This window comes from Rhinolophus hipposideros (genome assembly GCF_964194185.1).
Source record: "Rhinolophus hipposideros genome assembly, chromosome: 6".
Classification (NCBI taxonomy): domain Eukaryota; kingdom Metazoa; phylum Chordata; class Mammalia; order Chiroptera; family Rhinolophidae; genus Rhinolophus; species Rhinolophus hipposideros.
In genome coordinates, this window is record NC_138052.1 from 114,310 (window position 1) to 138,574 (window position 24,265).

General features: G+C 46.4%; 1 protein-coding gene across 2 annotated transcripts in view; it reads right to left on the reverse strand.

The window, feature by feature from the left end:
* ERCC3 (ERCC excision repair 3, TFIIH core complex helicase subunit) overlaps positions 1-24,265 on the reverse strand; it is a 53,685-nt gene that overhangs the window by 27,859 nt on the left and 1,561 nt on the right. For both annotated transcript variants that reach the window (XM_081052733.1, XM_081052734.1), the window contains exons 4-12: positions 22,811-22,860; positions 22,255-22,390; positions 21,939-22,103; positions 21,301-21,505; positions 19,741-20,055; positions 14,373-14,557; positions 11,347-11,549; positions 3,983-4,079; positions 2,824-2,941 (exon numbers count right to left, since the gene is read on the reverse strand). In XM_081052733.1, coding sequence (XP_080908859.1) covers positions 2,824-2,941; positions 3,983-4,079; positions 11,347-11,549; positions 14,373-14,557; positions 19,741-20,055; positions 21,301-21,505; positions 21,939-22,103; positions 22,255-22,390; positions 22,811-22,860 — 1,474 coding nt within the window. The remainder of the gene's footprint in view (positions 1-2,823; positions 2,942-3,982; positions 4,080-11,346; positions 11,550-14,372; positions 14,558-19,740; positions 20,056-21,300; positions 21,506-21,938; positions 22,104-22,254; positions 22,391-22,810; positions 22,861-24,265) is intronic.

Here is a 24,265-nt window from a genome sequence, read left to right on the forward strand (position 1 = left end):
ATTAATCTCCAGAAGTTTCATTTGGTTCTTTTCTCTAAATTTTAATCTCTTTAGAAAAATGTTCATTTTTTTCTTTGATTGTGTTTGAGTTCATTACACTGCCTTTCTGTGTTTTCTTGCATCTCATTGAGTTTTTCAGAACAGCAATCTTGAATTCTCTGTCATTTAAGTCACATATTTCCGTATCTTTAAGTTCATTTTCTGGAGACTTTCCATTTTCTTTCTGAGCTGTCTTGTTGGTTTGGTTATTCATGGCAATTAATGGTTTATTATTTCTCTTCCTAGACATCTACAAGAGAGGGTTCTGCAACAGGTTGATAAAAAGAGGTCTTTCTTTTGTTTTCCAGTAGGTGTTGGTAGAATGTTTTATTCTCTCACACTGTAGTGTTATGTTTCCTCTATGCTATTCTGGCTTCTCACACAATGGGGTGATTCCCTGGAAGGCGGGCTTCTCCTCTGTGAACAGTTCACCTGGGTCATAGGGCACCGCCTCTGTGGGGGAATATGGAGAGCTTCTGAAGTTCCAAAGCTCTTCCTGCGCCAGATTCAGAGCCCGTGTGTTTCAGTAGCTCTGTTTATTCCTTCAGGGATCCACCCAGATAGGTGGGGACAGGGGCGTGGTGACTTGTTGAGAGGTAGCCACAGCAATGGAAGTGACCACCACCACAGCCAGTCCTGCTTCCACAGCTCCCTCCCCTTTGCCGGAACTAGCTGCACTTCGAGTCCGTGTCTGCCGACCACAATTCTCAGAATTGCAAATATTCTGTTCTTTTGATCTGACACTGCTACTATTCCGCTTTTAGCACCGAGCAGGTGGGGGTAGGGCAAGCTCTAGGAGGGTAGGTAGGGGGCAGCTAGTCTCAGTGCCTAAGGCTTCCGTTCTCTGCTCGGCAGTGAGGGCTTAAACCACCATTTTCAGCTTTCTTCCCTCAGTCTTTGCTCCGAGGTCTCTGCTGTGAGCATTGGGTTCAGCTGTGTTATATGCTGTCCCCTCAGCCCTGTGGGCCATAAACGGAGCCCTAACAGTCCAAGTTCTTCCCTATCCCGCAGCTGCGGTAGTTCCTGGATGCAGCGAGCTCGGAGCACTGAGCTGGGTCTGCGTCCTGTGCCCGCACGGCTCTGTCTCTGTAGTTCTCCGTTGCCTCCTCCCTCTCTCGCACAATTTGCCCATTTTTAGGTGATTTCAGTAGTGAGCCTCTTTGTCTTGCCTGTCTGCTGCGCAGGGAGACCTTTGTGGAGTTAAAGTTGTTCAATTTGTTGTAAATTCCAGGGGAGATTTCAAAAGGCTCACTTCACGCTGCTATTTTTTTGTTAACTTTGTATACTGAAACTTTACTGAATTTGTTGATTAGATCTAACAATTTTTTGGACTTTCTTTATATAAAATCATGTCATCTATAAACAAAGTCAATTTTACTTCCTCCTTTCCAATTCTGATGCCTTTTTTTATCCTTTTTTATCTGACTGCTTTTTTTAGAACTTGCAGTACTATTCTGAAGAAAAGTGATGACAATGAGCATCTTTGTCTTGTTCCTAATCGTACAGTAAAGTTTTCAACCTTTAACCATTGCTTGTTTGCTATCATTTGGTCCGCCAGTATTTTATTGAGAATTATTGCATCTACATTCATCAGGGATATTGGCCTATAATTTTCCTTTCTATACTGTTCTTTTCTGGCTTTGGTATCAGGATAATACCGGCCTTGTAAAATGAGTCAAATGATATTTAAAAGAATAAGAGTCTAATCAAATTTCAAAGGGGTTTTCCAATTATATTTTTATCTTTTTTGGTGTGTGGTGAAGAGTAAGGAATAAGTGATGTATTACTTTCACATATGCTACTCGGAAATTACAAGCTTGTCAGTTTAAAAAAGCTACAATTTATCCAGCAGCCTTCTATATTTTGTTATGCAAGTCTCGTTCCTCATAATAATCCTGCAAGGAAGGATTGCCACTCCTACATTAGATAGGAAACCAAAGGTCAGACAAATTACTTGCCCAAGGTCACACGGTTGGTCTTGTGCCAAATTCCATGCTTGTTATTTATAAGTTACCCTGTCAGTATTTTAAACATCAATGAGCTGCTTCTTAAGCATATTTGAATACAGCACGATTCCAGCATGTGCCTTGTCATTTTCAAACATCCTAGTAGTCCAGATGCCTCCTAAGTGAATTCCTTGAGGACAGGGCCTGTGTCCCTGGAGAATGCCTTATCTTAGCAACCATGTCAGTCTCTGCCATGCCCACAATTGAGGTGTGAGCCTTTACCACAGTTAACAAGCAGAGAATCCACGCCTTTTGCTTCCTCATTCACTGGGCCTGTGATGCCCCGTTGCAAGCTATGTCTCAGCGCACCACGTTTCACAGGCGAGAAGGGAGGTATCTACCTGTGCTTGCCCAATCTGTTCCTAGCAGGCCCTCCCCTTACGCCTAACTGGAGGTCCAGGGGACTGCTTCCAGGTCTCACCCTTCCACTGGAGGCCCAGCTCTGCTTTCTCCCTTCTAGGTCCACATCACTAAGCACTGCTAACCAGGCTCCTCTTACTGTCTACCAACACAAGTGCTCAGCTTAGAGAATATTCATGTGAGTTCCAGGCAGCTGCCATGGAAAATACCCACATAGTCACCCCCAAGGCATGAGAAATAGCACGGGCCCAGGAGACCTCGGTCCTTGCTTTGGGACCCCCTCCCTGAGAGTATACCTAGCCCAGGAGCTCAAGCTTGCCGTCATGAACGCACAAGCAGTTTTTCCCTACCCTCTTCCTTTCTGAGATGGACCAAAAGGAGAGACCTCCTGGAGCAAAATGGGGAAGACCGTCTTTACCTTTTTTGGCTCGGAGCACTCGCCCTAGCCTCTGAGCCTCCTGTCGCCGGGAGCCACCGTGAGATGAGATCTGAATGAGAACATTTGCTTCTGGGAGATCAAATGATGTATCACCCACCTACAGAAATGAAGCAGCTATGTGTCTGGGAAGGTTTTTACATATGAGACAAACAAAAAAAATTCAACTGGCCTCAAACTTCAAATTTAAATTTAGAAAAACAATCATCATCCTCTTCTCTCTGTACCATGGTCTTTTGGAGGCATGAGGCCTCCAAAGTGTGAATTCTCCTGAGAGCTGTCCTAAAGCTGTCAGGAGCCACAGTCACCACCATCTGTCTCAGCCACATTTCCAGTGTGGCTAGGGGCCCAAAGACAAGAGGACCCTATCAACAGAGGCTTTGTCAGTGATTCTTATTTTTTGCTATAAAATTAGGACTGCAGAAAACCATCCACACTATTAACTGGAGACCAGCAGCACATGTCAGACACATGACCTAGTGGGGGCCACTGCCTGCACTGGGTTGGATTCTGACTGGGAAGCTGCCTTAGCTTGGGGGCTCCAACCATCTAGGTTCCCCCACAGATGTCCAAGTTTGGTGCTTATAGACACAGCCATGATCACCTGAGGTAAACCTCATTTCTTTTGGACTCTGGGTCTGTTTTAATCTGAATGACTATTCTAAACAGTTGGGCCACAGCTTCTAATTGCACATTAAAACCATCACCAAGCTGGCCATATACGAGTTTGCACTATGCTTAGCTTCACCACCACGAAGGCTCACCGGGAGACTGGGCAAAGGCTGCCCATGACCCACAGGAATCTCCCAGCAACACAAGGAGAACCTCATCCAAACACCTACTTCGGCGAGAGTAGGTAATGAACTATTTTCCCTTTTATAAAGTAAATACAACTTAAAATTCCTGTACCCCAAAGAAGGGTGGGAAAAACTTTAGTCAAGCAAAAGGACTTTATAGATTATGCATAATACATAAAACCCTAAATGTGATTCTTCCATTCCCCAGATACTGAACATGTGAAATGAAAACTGACACATGATGCTTCTTCAACAAACACCAATTCACTGCCCAGAAATTATCCAGTGTCCCCCAGATCCTGGGGTTGCTGATACCTCACCACCATCCTGCATGCCACACGGACCTTGGATATGAAGATGGTGTTGATTTTGGGATTGTGCTTGAAATTCTGCAGAATCTGCATCCTTTCTCCCTGGGAGGTAGGACCATAGATATAGGGTCTAGAGAAGAACAAAGCTGTATTAGGAAGACCAAAGAATCATTCCTCAATTATCCTGAAAAACACATCAGGGGAAAAAGAGCTCCTACAAAGTTCTCTCTCCCAGGAAGTCCCCAGTCATGCAAGAATATCAGGAGACCCTTAAAAATAAGTGGCAATACACCCTCCCAACCCCCCTTCCAACACACACACACGCACGTACGCACACACACACACTTCATCGCCTTCCCACTGAGCTGAGGTTCAAGTTACCATTCCCTTTGGGATTCCCTTCTTTACATTTTTGTTTTTGGACTGTGCTCTTTCCTGCTTCAACGCCTTTAGCTCTAAGCTCAGCGTCTATAAAAAGAGAATCCTCCAGATTTCATGAAGCCCAATGGGAGTGGCAAAGGAAATATTGTTATTTGCAAACAAGTTTGGAAGCAACTGTTTCCTAATGACACAGGCATTCCTCAAGGCAGGAGCAGATAGGAACAAACTTTTCCCCACTGACCTCCTATAACACTAAGTTCACAACTCTTTAATTCCCAGCTCTCTGCCAAAGGGCACAACCCTACCTGACGGCCTCACTGGTCATCACCTGTTGGCACCTGGCAATGCCATTCTTCTGCTGTTCATGGAATGACCTGGTTTCTGTAGCTTCTCAGTGGTAATAACAGTGATTACGATGACAACGAAAAGAACAGCTATCAGGTGTACAGGTCCCATCCACAGCAAACAGTGCCCAGGGAAGGATCAGAAGGCTCAAGTTTTGATCCTCCAGTCAACGCTTCCCACCACTGTGCCAGAAACTGCTAATGGATGTACCTGAAATAGCGAACCCCTTGCCTGTGGGGAAGTTGGGCAGGACCTTGGGATAGCTGGAGACAAAAGGCTGATGTCCTCCTTCAGTCACCCCAACCACTGCAAGCCTATTACACGAGTGTTCAGGACACCACACTAATCTTATTATTTTCTATGTGTCTTATACTGTGAAAAAGGTTGGGAAACTCCACTCTTCAGAAGAGCCTGTCTCTCGATACCCAGGTTTTCAGGTGTTTTTTTCACCCCCTCTATCATCAGGAAAACAAAACAGAGCTCTCCGTTTCTGAAGGTTTCCCAGACAGGAAATGAAACAGAAGATGAATTCTTCAGAAGAGCACCTAACATTTGTTGAACACCTACTAGATGATAGGCACATGATCTTCCAAGGTAGGTGGTGGTAAGTGCACCTGACAGAGCAAGAGGAGGCTGAGACAGGTGAACATTACTCTCGAGGTCACACAGCTAAGAGGAGTTGCTGGGAGTCACACCCAGCATGTCCGACTCCAAAGTAGGTGTCCCACCCACTGCTTTACATACCACATCACCTAACAGGCCCTCCTGTGAAGTACATTAGTGACACCTATTCCTTCTTATTAAGACCGGGAGGAAACCGAACCTCAGAGACTCCCTGCTGCTCAGGATCCTCAGAATCATTTTAAAGCAAGAAAACAAGACAGATAAGAACACTTCTTACATTTAAAGACCAGAGGTACACAAAACAAAGGTAAGTCAAAGCTGTAATTCTCTTTCCGGCATCCATGAGACTGCCACAACCCACTGCCCTTCACTATCCAGATAGGCTCAGATTCCACAGTGCTGGTAAAATCGCTGTCCCTGACCAGGCAGACACTCAGGAGGCTACAGCCAAGGTGCAAGCCTCAGGCGTGCTCAAACGCAGGTGTGGGGATGAAACCTGAAGGGGGCTCCAGGAAGAATCTGGACAGAGTACTAAAATGGGGGGTGTGCTGAGGGGGGTAAAGAGGGAATAGGACACAGTAAATATATGCACTGTCTTACTGTCCTCTCGAATTGACACTAATGTGGCAGTAAAGGACTAAAAAGACACAAATTCATTTCCGGTCAAGATTGCAGAGTAGGTCCATGCTGTGCTCACCTCCTCTCAGGACATCAATCACAACTAAACTACAGAACAACCATCACTAAGAATCACCTGAAGTCTAGCTGAACCAAAGCCCTACAACTACAGACATACAGAAGAAACTACCTCAAGACTGGTAGGAGGGGCAGAGACACAGAACAGTCTGGTCCCACACCCGCATGTCACCATTAAAAATCGGTACGGATGTCTCAGCTGTGGAGGTTCCCCCCAGAAAAGAGAGGGGTTCCCACCCCATATCAGGCTCCTTGGCCCAGGGTTCCAGTGCTGGGAAGAGAAGTCCCCACACTTCTGGCTGTGAACACCAGTGGATACTGTGGCTGAGTGACACAAGAGAGCAGCTGGAGTCCCAGGCCCGCCTGTTAAAGGGCCCGTGTACAAACTTACTCGCTGACAGACTCACTCGCTCTGACCTACAACGCTGGTGCAGTAGCTCAAAAGGTGCCAGGGACACACGGGGAGGAACTGAACAACCTGGCTTTAGTGAGGGCTGAAGGAAAAGCTTTCTTTAAGACGGAAGAGATGGCAGGAGTCATTATTTCTTTGTTCAGCCCTCTCCTCTCCCGGTATGCAGATGCAGGCAGACCCCACATCTGACTCTCCATTAAACTGGCTATCACCTTTCATCTGTCCTGCCCTAGTGATTCCAGGAGACCCCACTCCACCCAACTTTTGGGCAGCCCATGCCACTTCCAGTGACTTTTGCGTACAAGCAATCTGTTTTAGCTCATGCTGCTAACTTTCATAAAATCTCTCACAGGTTCGCAAAACCCAAAGCAGCAGCATCTGGCTTCAGCATGACCCATACCTGTGGTGAGCAGCCCTAAGCCTGGCACTAGCAACAGGCAGACTCGCTTCTCAAATTGGTCTCTCAAGGCACCTCTAAGCCCAGTGTGGGCAGTGGCCATCTGCGGGTTGCTATGTGGCTCATATCAGGTGGCCTCAGGCAGGGCACAGACTGCTGCTAACCTTGGCCTGCAGCAGGCTGCTCCCAGGAGGCTCCAGGGCTAGCACACTGGGTGGCGACCTTCAGAATAAGCCAGAGCATCACCTGGCTTATTCTTATTACACACCCAAAGAGCAAACGGCGTAGGCACCAGCACCCTGCTAAAGTGAAGCCTGCTCTACCTGTAGAGTCAGCCCTTGCACTACAGCTTTTCCACTGTAGTCACAGCTAGTCCTCACAACCAATCAGCCTGAGGGCCAATCCCTCCCACTGACGTACAAACACTGAGCAAGGCACAACTATAATAGGAGGGCACACACAACCCATACAAGGGATAAACATGGAGTACTCGGCTCTGGTGACCAGAAAAACTGTGCCATTGGTCCCCACAGGACACCTACTACATAAGGCCACCTTGCCAACACTGGGAGACATAGCAGATTTATCTAATACATAGAAACAAACACAGGAGGCAGCCAAAATGGGGAGACAAAGAAACATGTCCCAAATAAAAGAACAAAACAAAGCTCCAGAAAAGAACTAACCAAAATGGAGACAAGCAATCTACCAGACAAGATGGGGAAAGGATAGTTCATGAAAATGGAAACAATAGCTGAGGTAGCAATGCTCATACCAGACAAAATAGACTTTAAATCAAAGACTATAACAAGAGACAAAGAAGGACCTGGTAATCCCACTTCTGGGTATTAATCTGAAGAAACCCAAATGCTATTTTGAGGGGACATGTGCATCCATATGTTCATTGCAGCAGTGTTTACAGTGGCCAAGAGGTGGAGGCGGCCTGGGTGTCTGTCAATAGAAGAACAGATAATGAGTAGGTGGTACATATGTACAATGGAATACTGCTCGGCCATAGATGGGAATGGGTTCTTGCCATCTGCGGCGGCATGGATGGACCTGGGGGGAGGGTGTTGTGCTCAGTGGAGTATGTCAGACAGAGAAAGACAGATGCAATGTGATTTCGCTTATATGCAGAATCTAAAGAACAAAAAACAAAACAGAAACAAACTCATAGATACAAAGAACATTTTGATAGTTTCCAGACTGGAGAGGGGTTGAAGGTGAGTGACAAAGGGAACGGAATTAAGAAGTGCAGATTGGCGGTTATACAGTAATCATGGGAATATAAAATACAGCATAAGAAATACAGTCAATAATATTGTAATAACTATGTATGGGGTCAGATGGGTGCTGGATTTGTTGGGGTGATAGATGGGAGTGGCTTGGGGGTCAAGGTGAAAAGGATGAAGGGATTAAGAAGTACAAATTGGTAGTTACAAAACAGTCATGGGGCTGTAACTAAAGCATGGAGAATATAGTCAGTAATATGTTAATAACTATGTACAGTGCCAGGTGGATACTAGTCAGGGGAATCACTTATTAAATTATACAAATGACTAACCACTATGCTGTGCACTTGAATTAATGTAATATTTAATGTCAAAATAAATAAATAAAGTGTGAAAAAGACGCAAACCCACAGGGCAAAGATAACAGGAGAAGAAGTAACAGCAGAATAGGCAGTAACACCAGGGAAGTCAAGAAGCATGGTAAATGAGCTAGGGACTAGAGAAAGCAGAAGCCCAAAGCTGGCAGGAGGGAAGGCCAATAGAAACCAGTGCACCTTCTGTGCAGCACACCAGATCATTTGGGAACTATTCACCAGCTTCCTCTAAAGGAACATGGTGGGGAGCCTGAAGACAGAGCACTGGCAGAGTGTGTGTATGAGGAATAGCAGCCAGGAGTACTTCCTCGCACCTGGAAACAACCTAGAGGCTCACTTCCTGGACTCTGAGCCGGAGCGCTGTACTTAGGGATCTCAGGCATTGCTAAGGGCAGAGGCAATGAAAGTAATGCAATGAAAGAATGAAGAGGACCTCCCACCACCACCAAATGAAGAATGAAGAGACCCCACCCACACATAAAGAATGAAGGGGACCCTCCCCCACCACATGGAGAATGAAGGGGATCCCACCACATGAAGAATGAAGGGAAGAAAAGAAAAAAAAAAAGGATGAAGGGGAAGAAGGGGATCCCCCACACACATGCTGATGGCCAGGAGACCAGAAGATACATGTCTGGAGAAAGTGTCCCCCACAAGAGAAAAGACCCAGAGATTTAGCACTTGGAAGCTCTTGACCAGTTGCCAGGTCCCTGCCCAGTCATGCCACGGTGAAGTGCACAGGTCCGCAAACCCGCAAAGCTATGCAGGAAGGTCAATCAACTTTCTAGTGACTGGCTCTTAAACAAGAAAATACAACCAAGGGATACCAAAAATCCAAAGGGCTCTGAAGGTGAAACAATCAAAACAAACAAAAATTTGAAAAAAAGACAGACTGTGTAGGGAACAGAAGAAAGCTTTAAAAGCTTTAACAGCCCCCACCCCAGAGAAGACACTGTACTCATGAAACAAGAACAGTTAGCAATAAACAACACTTGGAAATTCACAAAAGCTTCAATAGAAGGGTTGGAAGACAAAAGGGTAAAAAATAGGGGGAAAAAGATCAATTTGGAGAAGTTGTTTAGAAGATCTAACACCTTACCAGCAGGGATTCAAAAAAGAGAGACCAGAGAAAACAGAAGATGAGTAACAAAGAAAAGATAAACTGTTGACTGAAGCACATGAGTTTCCATACTGAAGGGGTCTACTGAGGGCCCACCACAAGGGGAAAAAAAGACAACACTAGGTAGACAATGTTTTGAAATCTCAAAACAGAAAACAAAGATTCTGAAAGCTTCCTGAGAGGGGAGTGCACAGGCACAAGCGACGACATGCAGAGAGAGGAGTCAGCAGGGCAGCCAGCTTCCCAGCAGCTGCACTTGGGGTCCCGAGAGAAATGAGCTCTGCCTGGAACACTTGGAGGCCCAGTCAAAGTACTGATCAAGTGTGATGCTGAATAAGGACATCTGCAAGCAAAGTCTTCAAAAATTTTCCTCCTACATAAGTTCTCTCCGGAATCTACTGGCGAATCAAGTCACTCATCAAAATAAGTGACCAAAAAGGAGGAAACGGGAGATATAGAAACAGGGGCGGGAGCACAGGGAATTCACAGGACGATGACAGAGGGGAGCCCAAAGATGACGGCTGGGCAGCATCTCTAGTCCTAGGGCCAGAGCGGAGCAGGACCAAGTGCGGCAGGGATCCGACCAGGGAAACAAAGAAGAAAGGGACTGAGAGACTAGCGGACAGGTCTGAGCCAACTGAGAGGGAGTTTATGGCTGCATGAAGGGTCTGAAGAGGAGTAATGAAGTGGAGAGAAAACCAAACAGAAGCAATAATGAGGCAATTATTAACTCCAGAAAAAAACAAATGTTTACAAAAAAAGAACATGTAACCCTAGTATGCTTGGTTTGAACAATGTGTACACCATAAAACAGTGTAACATTGAATACTAACTTAACCCCAAACATATTTGGGAACACAGGGGTCAGAGGAATGGTGTATGTAAGAGCTAAATTCTCAACTGCCGTAGTAGGAAGTTAACAGGTCGCTTCTATAATTAATAATCAAGAAATTGCTATATAAATTATTACTTAGCAATACGAAGGTAAACAGAGAAGAGTTGAAAGTGGCTGCCTCTGGGGAACAGGAATTGTGGATGGGAAGACAGGTACAAAGAACTCCTGTTTTTCATAATAATCTGTTACTTTGATAAAAAAATAAAATCTTTTCTAAATTAAAAAAGGTGCAATTTCAGAAATTTAAGAAACTTAATCTTTCTGTGTCTGTTTTCTCATCAATAAAATGGAAACAATACAACGACCTCATACGCTGAGGTAAGGATTAAAGCACAGCTTGCTAAAGAGAAGGTAGTCTAAGTGCATTCTTCCCTCTGCATCCTACCCCACAAGAACGAAGGCCAGTCTCCAGAGGGCCGTGCCTTCTGCTCACAGCAGCTGAAGCCCTCTGTCAGTGCAGCAGAAAGGTCGGTCCTCTTCCTCCTCACCTGGTGGGGCTGCAGGCTGGCGAGGACTCTGGTGGGTGTTTCCTAAGGAGCTCTTTCTCAACGCCAGGCCACACCTGGATGCTGGCCCAGTCTGCCTTGCCTTCCTGGTCCCTGGCCCACCTAGAATGCTCACTCGGCCTTTACATTCCCAATGACAACTCGTGGCCATCTTTGGAGCCCAGCTGTAAAGCAGCACGACTCTAGCCCCTGGTCCCTGGGCTCAGGGTGACCAAGCTCCCATATCTACATGCTCTAACCTGACTCCGACCACCTGCTCCTGTCTTGCCTGGTTTCTGGAAAGGGGGCCACAGGACCAGACCTTTAGATCCTAGGAAGTTCCTGAGAGCTTCGAGAATAAAACAGGCACCTTCTACACTCTCACATGAGGAGGTAAACTGGCTTTAGAAGCAACACCTAACTTCTCCACCCTTACTTGTTCAGCCGAATGGCGTACTCTTTCAGGGCAAACACGTTATCAGCAAAGACAATAATCTTGTCGTTCCTCCTTTCATGGAACTTGATCAGAAACTGGCAAGCTCTGAACTTGTTGGGATTCATGGTATACAGCAAGATGCGCTTCTTCGTTTTGATTGCCACGTACTCCCTGTAAAACTCAGGAGACATCGGGCACCAAACCTGTGATACAATAAGAACCAGGGATCAGTTTGCAAGTTTAGACATCACCTGATTGGAAACTTCTGAAGACCATTCATTTAGCAAAATTAACTTTAAAACAAATTAAAACAAAACCAATGGTATGTGAATTATCTCAGTATAACTGCAAACACACACACTCACAAAACCAAACCTAGTACCTAATGCTGAACCAGTACACTCTTTCGTGTTAATCGGGTCACAAAGATTTTCAAATGTATCAATATCCAGGGAATTATTTTCACAGCAGCTCCAAGTAAGGGAAACCAGAACTCAACCAGTGATGCAAGCAATACTTACCACTTAGATCACACCCCACACACAAGTCCACACACAGCACTGCATGGAGAACTGCACACACACATCCTAGCTGTCTAGGCTGAGTGAGCCTGGCAATGAACACACCTAGCACCCAGATCCTGGTGTGTAAATTACATTCTCTACTGAAAAGCTCCGCGGAGAAATGGCTGATTCCAGGGCCATGGCAGGGCAAATACCAGTTGAGTCAGAAATATTTTGCTAGGCCAGAAAGCAAGGAAGTGCTCAAAGAAGGATGGGACATAGAAGCCACCTTGAAAGTAGTCCCCCCACTGGTCACATCTGAGACAATCTGAGCATCCAAATCAGAATGGCAGTAACAACACTCCAGAGGGTCTCCTCTGTGCCAGGCTCTATGCTTGGGCTGCTGACAAGCTCCAGGAAGCTCAGGAAAATATACAGAAGTGCTGTGAGTTGTAAAGGTCTCAAGGCTGTGTACACATGTAAAGAGCCCTCTGGGAGCTTTGCACTGGCATAGGCCACAAAGCCTCCACCGACGGACTCCAGTGCCACTTCTGTGTGATCACCACAAACCATTTCTTCATGCTGCCACCACTGTGGAATTATCTGCCATCACTATATGCCAAACTCAGTGCTGAGCTCAAGTCATTAAGTTTTGCTGTGAATGTTTTCTGGTTCCCTCTGGGTCATACCCTGTAATGACTCCTACTTCTTTATAACCAAAGCAATTCTCTTTCTACAGTAAAATCCTGCATTTCACAGACTATGAAACATAAATGGCCAGAAAACATATAAAAAGATTCTCAATGTCATTAGTAAAAAGGAAAATACAAATTAAGACCATAAAGGAATACCATTTCACATTTACGGGGTTAACAAAAATGAAAGGAAAACAATTCAATATTTGGTACTAGAGATGAAGCGACCTCACTAGCCAGTGATCAGTGTTAATTGGTACCATCACTTTGAAAAACAGAGTTTCCCGTGACGTGACTAGGAAAGTGGACATCTGCAGAGTCTCCGACCCCACAATGCTATTGCTAGGTGTACCTGCCAGAGCAGTGGCCTTCAAGCTTGGATCACTCTACATCATAAACTAAACATTCACACACACACTTTTAGGAGATAACATATACCCTTAATACATATTATGCATTCTGTTAGATTCTATTTATCCTGATCATGACCCACCAAAGTGATGTCACCACCTACTACAGGGTCAGTCCACAGTGTGAACAAGTTTTAGAAAAACTCTGACACAAGGGTCCCAAGAAACAGATACAATATTTGTAGCAATATTGCCATTACAGCAAAAACACTAAGCTCCAAATTTATAGAGACAGAAAATAAATCAGAGGCTAGCGAGACGGGAGTAGAGGTGGGGACACATTGCAAATGTTCACTTCTGGGATAACGGAAATGTCCTAAAACTGGATTGTGGCGATAGCTACACAACTCTACATTTAATAAAATCACAGAAGTTATAAATCACCGTACTTACATAGGTGAATGTCATGGAATTTAAACTAAACCTTGGTAAAGCTGTTAAAAAACTTACCAACCCAAATGTCTGTCAACATTAGAAAAAATTTTTGTATTTTTACTGCTGTGTAATTTCCATTACATACCAAATTGTGGTACATTTGCACAATGGAATAATACAGAGCAATTCAAAGGAATGAATTACAGCTATGTTCATCATCAAAAAAATATAATGCATTATGCAAAGAATAAAAATATTGAGCAAACAAGTCACACAACATACATAACCCGTTTCTATTTGTACGAACAGAAAGATTTAAAAAAGGCAAAGCGAAACAACATATATTTACGGAATTATACACAGGAGGTAAAATAATAAGGAAAAGCAAAAGAATGACAAAGCTAAGCTCCAAGACACTGGTACCCTGGAAGGGGTCACGCAACTAGAGAGGAACAGGGCCCCCAAGGTTCTAGCAGTGCTATCTCCTAAGATGGGTGGTGACTACACAGACACAACTAAAGGGCAGGGACGCTTTACAACAGAGCTAGTCTCCTGTATAGGGTCCTCACACTCAACTTTACCCACCCTTTCAGGACAAAGGCCACCCTACTGTAGCCATCAAGTGACAGGCATTTTAAGGTGCGAGAAAGGACTTCTGTTGTTGTTGCTTCTGAACATGTATTTTTAACATATACCTGTGCAGGCATTCATTATACAACAATACTGAGAAAATGTCTTCTCAGAAATAATATGATCAAGGTCATAGGCACCTTCTGGGTGAATCAAAACCAACAGCTTTTGGCGCCTGGGCATGGCCTGGGTGAAGGTGGGCAGGAACACGCTAAAGAGCTCACTTTCAAAAAGGAGAAGGAGCGTGGCCTTGGAGCTGGCCTAACCTGGATGAGCAACTTCCCTTCACTGTTAACTGGGTGTCCCGACAGGGTTGTTTCATGTCTGGGCAGTGGCAGAACACCGCCACTCACAGGGGCCTGAGGGGACTGCATGAGGGCCTGACCATGGGTCTGAGTCACGTCCCGAGCTACCTCCGCACACTGGACTTTCGCGATGTAGCCGACGTTCTGCAGCTCCATCCAGTTGGCTTCGTAGAGCTTGGGTCCGATCAGAAAATTTAAGTCGACAATTTTGTCGTCTTCCCGGACAAGCGTTGCAGTCAATCCCAGCTTGCAGTGGGCCTGCACGATGGTGAGCACCCGCCGGAACATCTTGGCTAGGGAAACAATTGGCGAGTCACACTGTCACTTGTTTAAATGCTCAAGCACTCCACATAGCCTGGCAACGTACACTGGCCCGTGACATTACATGGGCTAAGCCCTGGCTTTCTGGACCACAGGAAGCTGGCTCTAGAAAGGAATGACAGTATGGGAATGCCAAATCATCCCTGCTAGACCTCAGCAAAAGAAGGCAAGAAAGAGCAAGAGGACAAGAGGGAGAAGCACCACGTTAGTGAAACAAAGTTAGAGCTTCCAGAAGCTCCAAGTTAGTGAATTCCATGCTCTGCCCACCACTGAATCCCACTCCGCCGACCCCCATGCTCTCCCCACCACTGCAGACCTGTCAGCAGGAGTACCAACAGCACCTTGAAACACGAACTACAACACTCAGCATGCCACTGAGCTCTGAATTATGCAAGGGATTTGTTCACCCTGAAACCGGCACCTAGGACACCCGGGAGATGGCTGGGTATCTGGGGGGTCAGAGGAACAAAATGATCTGCTCAGCTTCCTACCTTCCCAGAAACCAAGAAGAAAACAGTGAGAGTTGAATCCAGGCCCCCCACCCACTTTAGGAAACTCCCTTCTCCACACTCCTCCAATTAGTTTCATTTTGGTCAACTGGCAACTTCCTGTCTTCATTTCTTTTGAAATGTTCTACTTCTTTTGATTTATAAAATTAAATAAACACATGAAAGTGCATGAGACGTTAATTTTAAAAGACCTAATTTATGAGTTACCATGGCTCACTTTTTAAAAATTCTAATACTTGAATCTTGAACAACAGAACTTTGAACTGCATGGGTACATAAAGGTTAACTGTATTTCTGATCCAAGGTTGGGAATCTGCATGATTCATAGGCTCACTGGTGTCCCTCACCCCCGAGTTGTCCAAGGCTCAACTGTACTCTGAAGGAAGGTTAAAATGTTTACCTTGCAATACAATTAAATAAAGGTAAGGTTAATGATAACAGTGATTAACAATCTGACGAATGAGAGGTCAGACTGCACCAAAACACAAACCAAAAACATAAGAACAGTGAAATGAGGGCTGGCTAACCCCAAGTAAATGTCCAGGTCTCCTGGAGTTTCACATACTGAGGCCTAATATGGTTTGCACACATGCTTGGAAGACAAACAAAAAACCAGTGTCAGGGCTATTTCCAAGGATTGTGCCAGTTCCAAAAAAGGGTAGCCAACGACCCCAGACCAGGACCCCATCAGAAAGACATGGTAGGCACAGCCCTGGAGACAACGACCTAATGTGGGTCCAGGGAGGCAGCACTGGAGAAAGCCCAGGGATCATGAACCCCAGGGAAGCACAAGTCAGACCCTACCTGGTTACTGCAGACAGAAACAAGCCCTCCCTGGGGCATCACCCTGACGACACTACACTCTGACAGCCATGATGGCCATCACAGGCAAAGAACATACATACAATGAAGGGCACAGCTTGATAAACATTTCCAGATACATATGCATTACTTGTGGAACCACCCAGATAAAAAGGAGTGTTCTTAACACCCAGAAGTCTCTGCTCTGACTCCTGTCAATACTAGCACTCTCCTTCAAGGACACCATGACTAACTTCAGGTATCAGGACGTCTGCCTCCTTTTTGAATTTCATAGAAATGGCATCACAGTACATACATTTTGTGTGTCGTTTGTTTCACTGGACATGTCATGGTTGTCACCTGACATTTATTTGTGTGACTGTTTGTCCCTCCCACTTTTGCCAAGCACAGTGCCTGCTACTTAAAAGGCTCTCGATAAATACTTGTTAAAAGAATGAAATTGGCACAGTGCCTCCCATGCATTAAGTGCTTAATATATGCCAAGTGCTTCTTGCCAATACATGCCAAGAACTTCTTATTAATACAATGGCCTGACAGCGCTCCTATTGGAAGATCTGTAAAAGAACACAGTAGTCTTTATCTTTTGAGATAAATCTCAACAACGTGGTAAATATGTAACAGTCCAGGACCTTATTCTGATTTGCTAGAATTCCCTTATTTCATATCTGCTCTGGTCTGGTGAGCGTGACCAGGCCACGGGGCTTACAGGGCCTGAACTCAAAATCCCTTCAGAGCTGTTTGCTTTCACTCTGCTATCCAACCAGGGACAAGATGACCCAGAGGGCCCCAGGGAAGACATAGACACACATGGCGAGTGTGGACTGGGGGGCACACTGCTATCACTTCACGACCAGGTAACCAATCCCAAGCCTGGCTGCCACCTTCTGGGGCCTGGGACCCAGGTTAAAGAGGAACACCGACATATACTACCTACAGCCTCAAGCCTTCCTAAACTTCAAACACAGATGATACGATTTTCTGTATCATCAATTTCCAATGCAATCAGACCTAATATTCACCCTCTTCCAATTTATTTTTCTTTTAGTTTTTAAATTATTACACAGTAAAATTGACCTTTTCCTGGGGTGGGGGGTGGGATCGGTTTTTTAAATTTTAACACAAGTATAGATTTGGTAACCACGATTATCAGGATACAGACCAATCCATAACCCCAAATCCTCCTGCATGCCCTCCATTTATAGCCACACCCTCCTCACCCCACCCCTGGCACCCACTGATCTGTCCCCATCACTATAGTTTTCTTTTCAAGATGCCCCATCCAAGGCATCACATGCTATGTAACCTTGGGGACTGGCCAACCCCACAGCGAGCGACCTGAGATTCAGACAGGCGGCTGCACACTAGTGTCTCCCTTCTCACTGGGGAGCAGCGCTCCCAGGGACAGATGCGCCATTCAGTCACCCACTAACAGGCATGCGCCTGCTGCTAGGTTTTGGAGATTATGATTAAAGCTGGAATAAACATTCACAAACAGGGTTTCGTGTGAACTGATTTTTCATTTCTTTAGGATGGACACCCAGGGGTGTCCCGGGGTCATGTGGTAATTTCCCAATAAACTGTCAAACTTTCCCAGAGCAACTGCACATTCTGCACTTCCTCTGGCAATGGTGCAAGTTCCAGTTGCTCTGTACTCTCAGTACTGGGTATTGTCCATATTTTTCATTTTAACCACTCTAATAGGTGTATACTAGCATCTCACTGTGGTACTAATTTGCATTTACCTGAAGGCTAATTATGCTGCCGTCTTTTCAAATACCTATTAGCATCTGTATATACTTTTTGGTGAAATGTCTATTCATGTCTTCTGCCCATTTTTTAATGTTGTTGCCATCGCCTGAATGTCTAATAGGCCATCAAATTAACATGTCGAAAGCCTAACTCCTCAATATCATCCTCCAAACCTACTCCTTCTGTACTTTTCCCCGTCTCTGTTAATGTCCACTCCCTCCTTCAAAGTGCTCAGGCCGAAAACCTTACAGCCACCCCGTACTGCTGTCCCTCAGCTCCCACAGGCACCCTGTCAGCCTCATCTTCACAACACATCCAGAATTAGATCCCCTTCGTTCTTACCGGGTCAAGCCTCTTCTTGGGGTTCCAACCCATGTAGCAGCTACTACCCTTGCTCCCTTCAGTCTATTCCAGCACAGCAGCCAGGGTGATGGTTTTCTAGCACTAAGTCAGACCATGTCACTTCTGCTCAAATTCCTCAAATGGCTCCCTACCACTCAGAGTATAAGCCTTACCATGACCTACGAGGTCCAACAGGATTTGCCCCAACACGCTACTCTGCCTGCCCCTCCCAACCTCGGCTTTGCCTGCTCTCCTCTCTGTTCCCTGCTAGTCAAAGGGCCACCATGCCAAGCACTTTCCTGCCTCAGAACCTTGCACCCTGTTCCTTCTACCTGAGAGACCACTGATCTCTACCTGTGGCGTAGACATCTAGGTATACTGGGGACATCTAGGTATCTTCAGACACCCAGATGTGCTAGAGGAGCTCTCGTTACACAGAAGAAACCAGATGCCAGAACCATTTCACAATATTTTGAATACTCCATGTGAAAATGCCTCTGATTTCATTTCATTCACAGTATCTCTAACTGACACTTCATTTACCAACAGTTTGTCTGACCAAGAAAGGTTTGCCTGGAATAAAAGTGTCATGCGGGGTGTCATGCGGGGTCTCAGCTCCTGCTTCCCACATAAGAATGCAGGACCTGGTGAGACCCAAAAGGAACACTCATGGCGCCATAGGTAGGGGAGTCACACCACTGTAGTCTCAGTGGAGGCTGGGTTGGAGATACAGGAAGCAGGAGCCACACTGTCCGCAACCCGCTCTCCACCGCTTACTAGCTCAGCCCCCATCTTCTTGCTAGCCCCCTCGTTCTGCTAGCATAGCCACGGCAGTTATATTAGTGGCCAATGGCTCACTGGTTACAGCTAACGGCCAACTAGCCACAGCTGATGGCCATCCAATCACAGCTATCACAGCTAACGGCATCTACTACCCAAGCCAGCACTTTTCCACGTGAGGCCGAGAGCCTGGAAACCGCACTCCTGGCTCTGTCCCCATAAAAAGAAACACAGTATACATGCACGTTACAACCATGCATGTATAGTGGATGAACCATTATGTGAAGTGAAAGAAGACAGATACGAGAAAATACAACTGATTCTGTTAATATGCCGGATGTTCCCACAAACGGTTATGGAGCGAGAAAGCCATTCGTGGCTGCCTGGGGCCAGCGAGGAAAACAAGAACTACAAATGAGTATGAGGGAGAGATTCTAAAACCAGACCACGGTGACCGACGGCTGCACAACTACATTAACTTACTTAAACTCTTGAGTTGTATCCTTACAGTCGGTGGATTCTAGGGTATATAAATCACATCAATGCAGCTGTTTTAAATAAAAGGATTGCCTGCAATACTAGAAGTAGGGCTTCTGTAATATATTAAGAATCAAAACTACAGCCTTCAAATAAAACAAACAACACTACCGCAAGGACTTTACAGTCGTTTCTGGAAGACTATAGGTTAAGGGCAAGCTGAACTGCAGCAATAAGACAGAAAAAGAAAGATACCACTTTCTGAAGGACCACCTGGGCCAGTGATTATGGAAGCAGAGAGTGCACACCTGCCCACACCCCCCTGACCGAGCCCCACATCTTAGGACTCATTTAGAAGCTTTACCCAGCAGGCCTCTCCAGCGAGGTGGGTGTACTGCCAAGTCCCTCCCTCACCCCCCACTGGAAATCAGTGCGAGTCCTCACTGAGTGGGCAGCTCAGCTCCCACCCTGCTGACCTGGGATGGTGTGTACTTCGTCCAGGATCATGAGGCCCCACTCCTGAGTGCGGAGCCATTCCATGACCCGCTCCGCCTCCCAGGACCGCTTGGTGGTGTGGCCCAGCATGGAGTAGGTACTAATGGCAACAGAGCAGCCTATGGGCTTGTCCTTGGCGTCCGAGGTGAAGCGGCAGATCTGGCTGTCGTCGATGGTGGACCACATCTTGAACTGGGCTTTCCACTGCTCCACAGACACAGCTGAGTTGCCCAGCACTAGACAGCGCTTTCTGACAGTGCACGCAGCTGTCACACCAACCAGGGACTTGCCAGCACCTACGAGAAAACAGAGAATAATCCCACCCAAGGGGGACATGAAGGATGGAAACACAGGGACTAGCAGCCCACAAATCTGAGCAATTTGCACTGATCACAGCTGACACTGTGGGGTGTTTACTGCTCCAGACCATTTCTTCTCTATAAAAACGAGACTTACATACAAATATAACAAGGAAAAGAGACAGGTGCCAGGCGCTGCTGTGGCATTTTACATGCATCTTGTTCAAATGCTAGAATCTCAAAATTAAGCAGAGATGAGAGACACTCCTATTGTTGCCATCTTCTGTGGGAAACTGAAGCCACAACATAACCTGCACAAGACCGTGAGCAGTGGTGCTGCTGGGTACAGTGTGCCCAGCACACAGATTGCAGAAACGAGGGACCCAGGAAAAGACAGCTGTCATGACTGCACCACAAACTGGGCCGAGGCCAGAAACGCAGGAAGTGCATACACTACTGACAAAGACAGACAGGCTGAAATCCCAGGAGCTTCCGTGTTTACTGCCATCCACCATTTGAAGATCAAGATAAAAACCAAGCTACTTCTTTAAATAGCAATTCTTCCTTTATGCGTCAAACAACTCATGGAGCTTTAAAAAAAAAAAAAAACAGGAGACCAAAGAAAGTAGGGTGGGGCCATCAAGGAGAGAAAAAAAAAAAAAACAGGAAGAAGAAAAAGGTGAAGGCACAGGCCCCTTCCCTGGAGACTGTGCCTCCTTAAATCGGGGACGGGGCCACTGGTGAGTCTGTTGTCAGGAACGTAGGACAGGAGCTAACACGACTGGTATCAAACAGGCGCCAAGGGGCCTACTACTGCCCTTCTGTGGCTGTGCACAGTGTAAGCAGCTGCCCAGGAAGAAGGACCCGCCCACGCAGACTCCCAAGCCTGACTGAAGAACAACCTCCCCGGGCTGTAAAATAACACCACCCCACAGCTCTCATCCCTCACAGTTTTCCTTCACGGCCCTAGATTTTCACCTTGCTGAAGTGACTCGTTTACCATGTGTCCCCGCCTCAGCAGGACGAGCCTGAGATCAGGAGAGTTGTTCTGTCTACCACTACACCCCAGTGGGGGGGGGGGGGTCAGGGCCCTGCAGACAGCAAGCACTCAAGTTATCTGTCCAGTCATGAGTCAGAGTCGCCTGACCTTGGCCGTCCCATGGTGTCATTTAGAGTGTGATCTAGAGAAAAGCGCAGAGCAGGAGGCAGCCTGGACATCCTCTTCATTCGGGTGTCACTTACCACAAGGAAGGACAATGACCCCTGACCGTGCACGCCCATTCCCAAACATCTTCCGCAAGCTCTTCTCCTGATAAGGTCTGAGGACAGCTGTGGGTTTCAGATCGATGTTGATATCAGGGTTGACAGAATCATTCCGGAAGTCGTACTCTGCCAACAGAGGGTACTCCAGGTGGATGCACCGTTTCTGGAGCTCCTCTATCATCTCCTGGGGGGGAGCACAAGGGCGTGTTACAACCTTGTTCACCCAAATGCGTGCTCATCAACAGAACACATTCTAAGGGATGCAGTGCTCAAAAGAATGGCAGTTTTATCCACACTTATGCAATTTCAGATCTTGCTTGATAACAGCTGGGTTAAAGCATAGAAAAACAACCCAAATTAAGGACACAGACAAAATTAAATCCAACCAGCCACCAAAAACGCCCCCCTGGCACCATTTCTCACACTCCCCAGGAGCTTGTGAAGGCTGACTCACCAGCCTATTAGAAAAACGATGCTGCGGCCCAGACACCAAAAAGGAGAAAGCACTTCAGGAGAGCAGCAGTACTTCCTCTGGCACAGACTGCAGAGTACATGCAGCGCTGGACCACCTTGCCACTGGCGTACAGAGGGAATCGAAAGGGGGCTCATTCACTAACCTGCTTGACTTCAAAAGAGACTGTCTGTGTCTCCTCCTCTTCTTCCTCCTCCTTGTCCATTTGCTCATTGAAGTCCAACAGGTCTGTGGGGATGTCAGACTTGCCCTGTGGATCTGTCGTCCGTGAAGTGGAGGGCCCTGCACTGCCCTCAGCACTCTTAGTAATCTATAACAGAAAGACAAGGTCTGAGTGCACGTATTTAAGCCCTGTTACCAACATGAGCCAAAGGTGTAAGAAAGCTGGGGGACCAACAGGCTGCCAATGCTGGGCCAAAAGGCTGGGAGCTGCAGTCCTGACTGACTCGGGAGCCACATACAGCAGATCTGCTTGTGAACGTCTCTGTGATGAGTTCAGTCGCCTCCCCCTCAGGACTCCTCAGGCGGCATTCCCGAATCACTGGATCCTGAAGAAGATGCTGGATGACATCGGGGTGGGAGCTTTCAACGAAATACCTACAAGAGATGAGGAAGGAGGTGCCTACTGACTGGTACACCATCTTCAGAAGGTTCCACTGCTCAATTAGATAGTCTGGAAACTGTGGCCTCATGCCTCTCTTCTTTCTCATTCTCCCACAACCCTTTGCCAAATGTGAGCCCTAGCTACTGGCCATAATATGACACATAGGAGTTGTGGGCAAAGACCAACTTTGAAGACAAATAAGCAGGGGTCTGAGCCCCAGCTCCACTGCTCAGAACACAGTGGCCAGTGAACAAAGTTCCAGATTTGGCCATATCACTTCGCTTATTCCTTTTATCACCTTCCTCAGGAGTAGGTGCTGGTGCAGAGCAGGCAGTTCACAAACATTACCATCGTAACGCCTGGTGTGCAGAGGGTGAAAGAGCCTCAGATGGGCCTGTCACAGAATCCCTTACCTGTTGTGCTTCAGGACCAGCTTGACCTTTCCGTAACTGACAGTACACAACTGCAAGGAGTGACAAATCAAACGGCAAAATTAGCAGCATGCAGCTCACTCGTTCATGCATTACTGGGCACGTCCCACAGCCTACCAATGAAGCCAAGAGTTCTGTTACGGTAAGAAAACCTCAAGGGCCACATCTGCCTAACTGAGCTTTTCTATTAGCCTTTTCTTTTTGAGAACAAAAGCTTCCTCTTGCCTGGCCAATCCCTTCATTAATAAAACACTGCTTAAAAGTCTTCATTCACCCTTTCCCTTTCTTCACTATCCCCACAGGTTCATCCTGACACACCAGCATTACTCCAGCTCCCAGCACAAAACTGGCCAGAGTGTGTGTTCAGTAATGGTTTGCTGCGTACATCAAATGCAAAGCTTCCTGGCCTCCTCACAAAGTCCCCCAACTGGCATGTGAACTTCGTGATGGTAAGGAATACAGCGTACATCCTCCCAGGCTCCCAACAACCTCTAGGATGGAACGCAGCAAGGTCGTGTGATGGTGATGACAAGCCACCACTCAGCTCACCATCACGCTATATTCCTTACCATCACTCTGCTGCCCCCTCGACATGCCCCTGCACCTACATCCCTGCAGGAAGCTCCCAGCCAGGACTGAACACAGAGGGAACTGACGCAAGGTGCAGGTCCTTGTCCTCGGTGGTCTTCCACAGCACAAGGTAGGGGAACTCTGCAAGACTCCTGCCAGGTTCTCTGAGATGGGATGCCTGGCTGTACTGCACGCCTGTGGCACTCATCTTTTGCCATTCCAGATTTGGGGGTCCGCACAGGACCACAAAAGCCATTGTCCATCTGTTCTGAAAGGCATTCACCTATCTCTCAGAACAAACCCAAGCATGTTCAACTGCTCTTCACATGGAATGCTACCTACTTCAACATTAGAAGCTCCTTTTCACTCCCCATAGTGGAAATTGTTGACTATTATCTGGTACAGGTATTCAGCCTTAGATCGAGTTTACTGCATTAGTCTACTTGGGCTGCCAAACAGAACAGCATAGATTGGGTGGTTTAACAACAGAAACTTATTTCTAGAAGTCTATGATCAACGTTTCTAATAAAGGATGTCTTTCCGGCTTGTAAAGGGCGACTTTCTCGCTGTATGCTCACTTGACCTCTTCCTTGTGTACAAAGAGAAAGAGCACACAGGCCTTCTGATGTCTCTTCTTACTAATCCTGTTGGATCGTGGGCCCACTCTTATGACCTCATTTAACCTTAATTACTTCCTTTCTCTAAATACAATGCATTAGAGGTTAAGGCTTCAAGATATAAATTTTGGAGAGAACACAATTCAGTCCATAACACCATTCACTTTGGGCTGCATTCCCAAATAAGCGTGGCCAGAATGGACCGGAATCACTACCCCCACTGTGGGAGTACCCACTGGCTAAGAGCAGC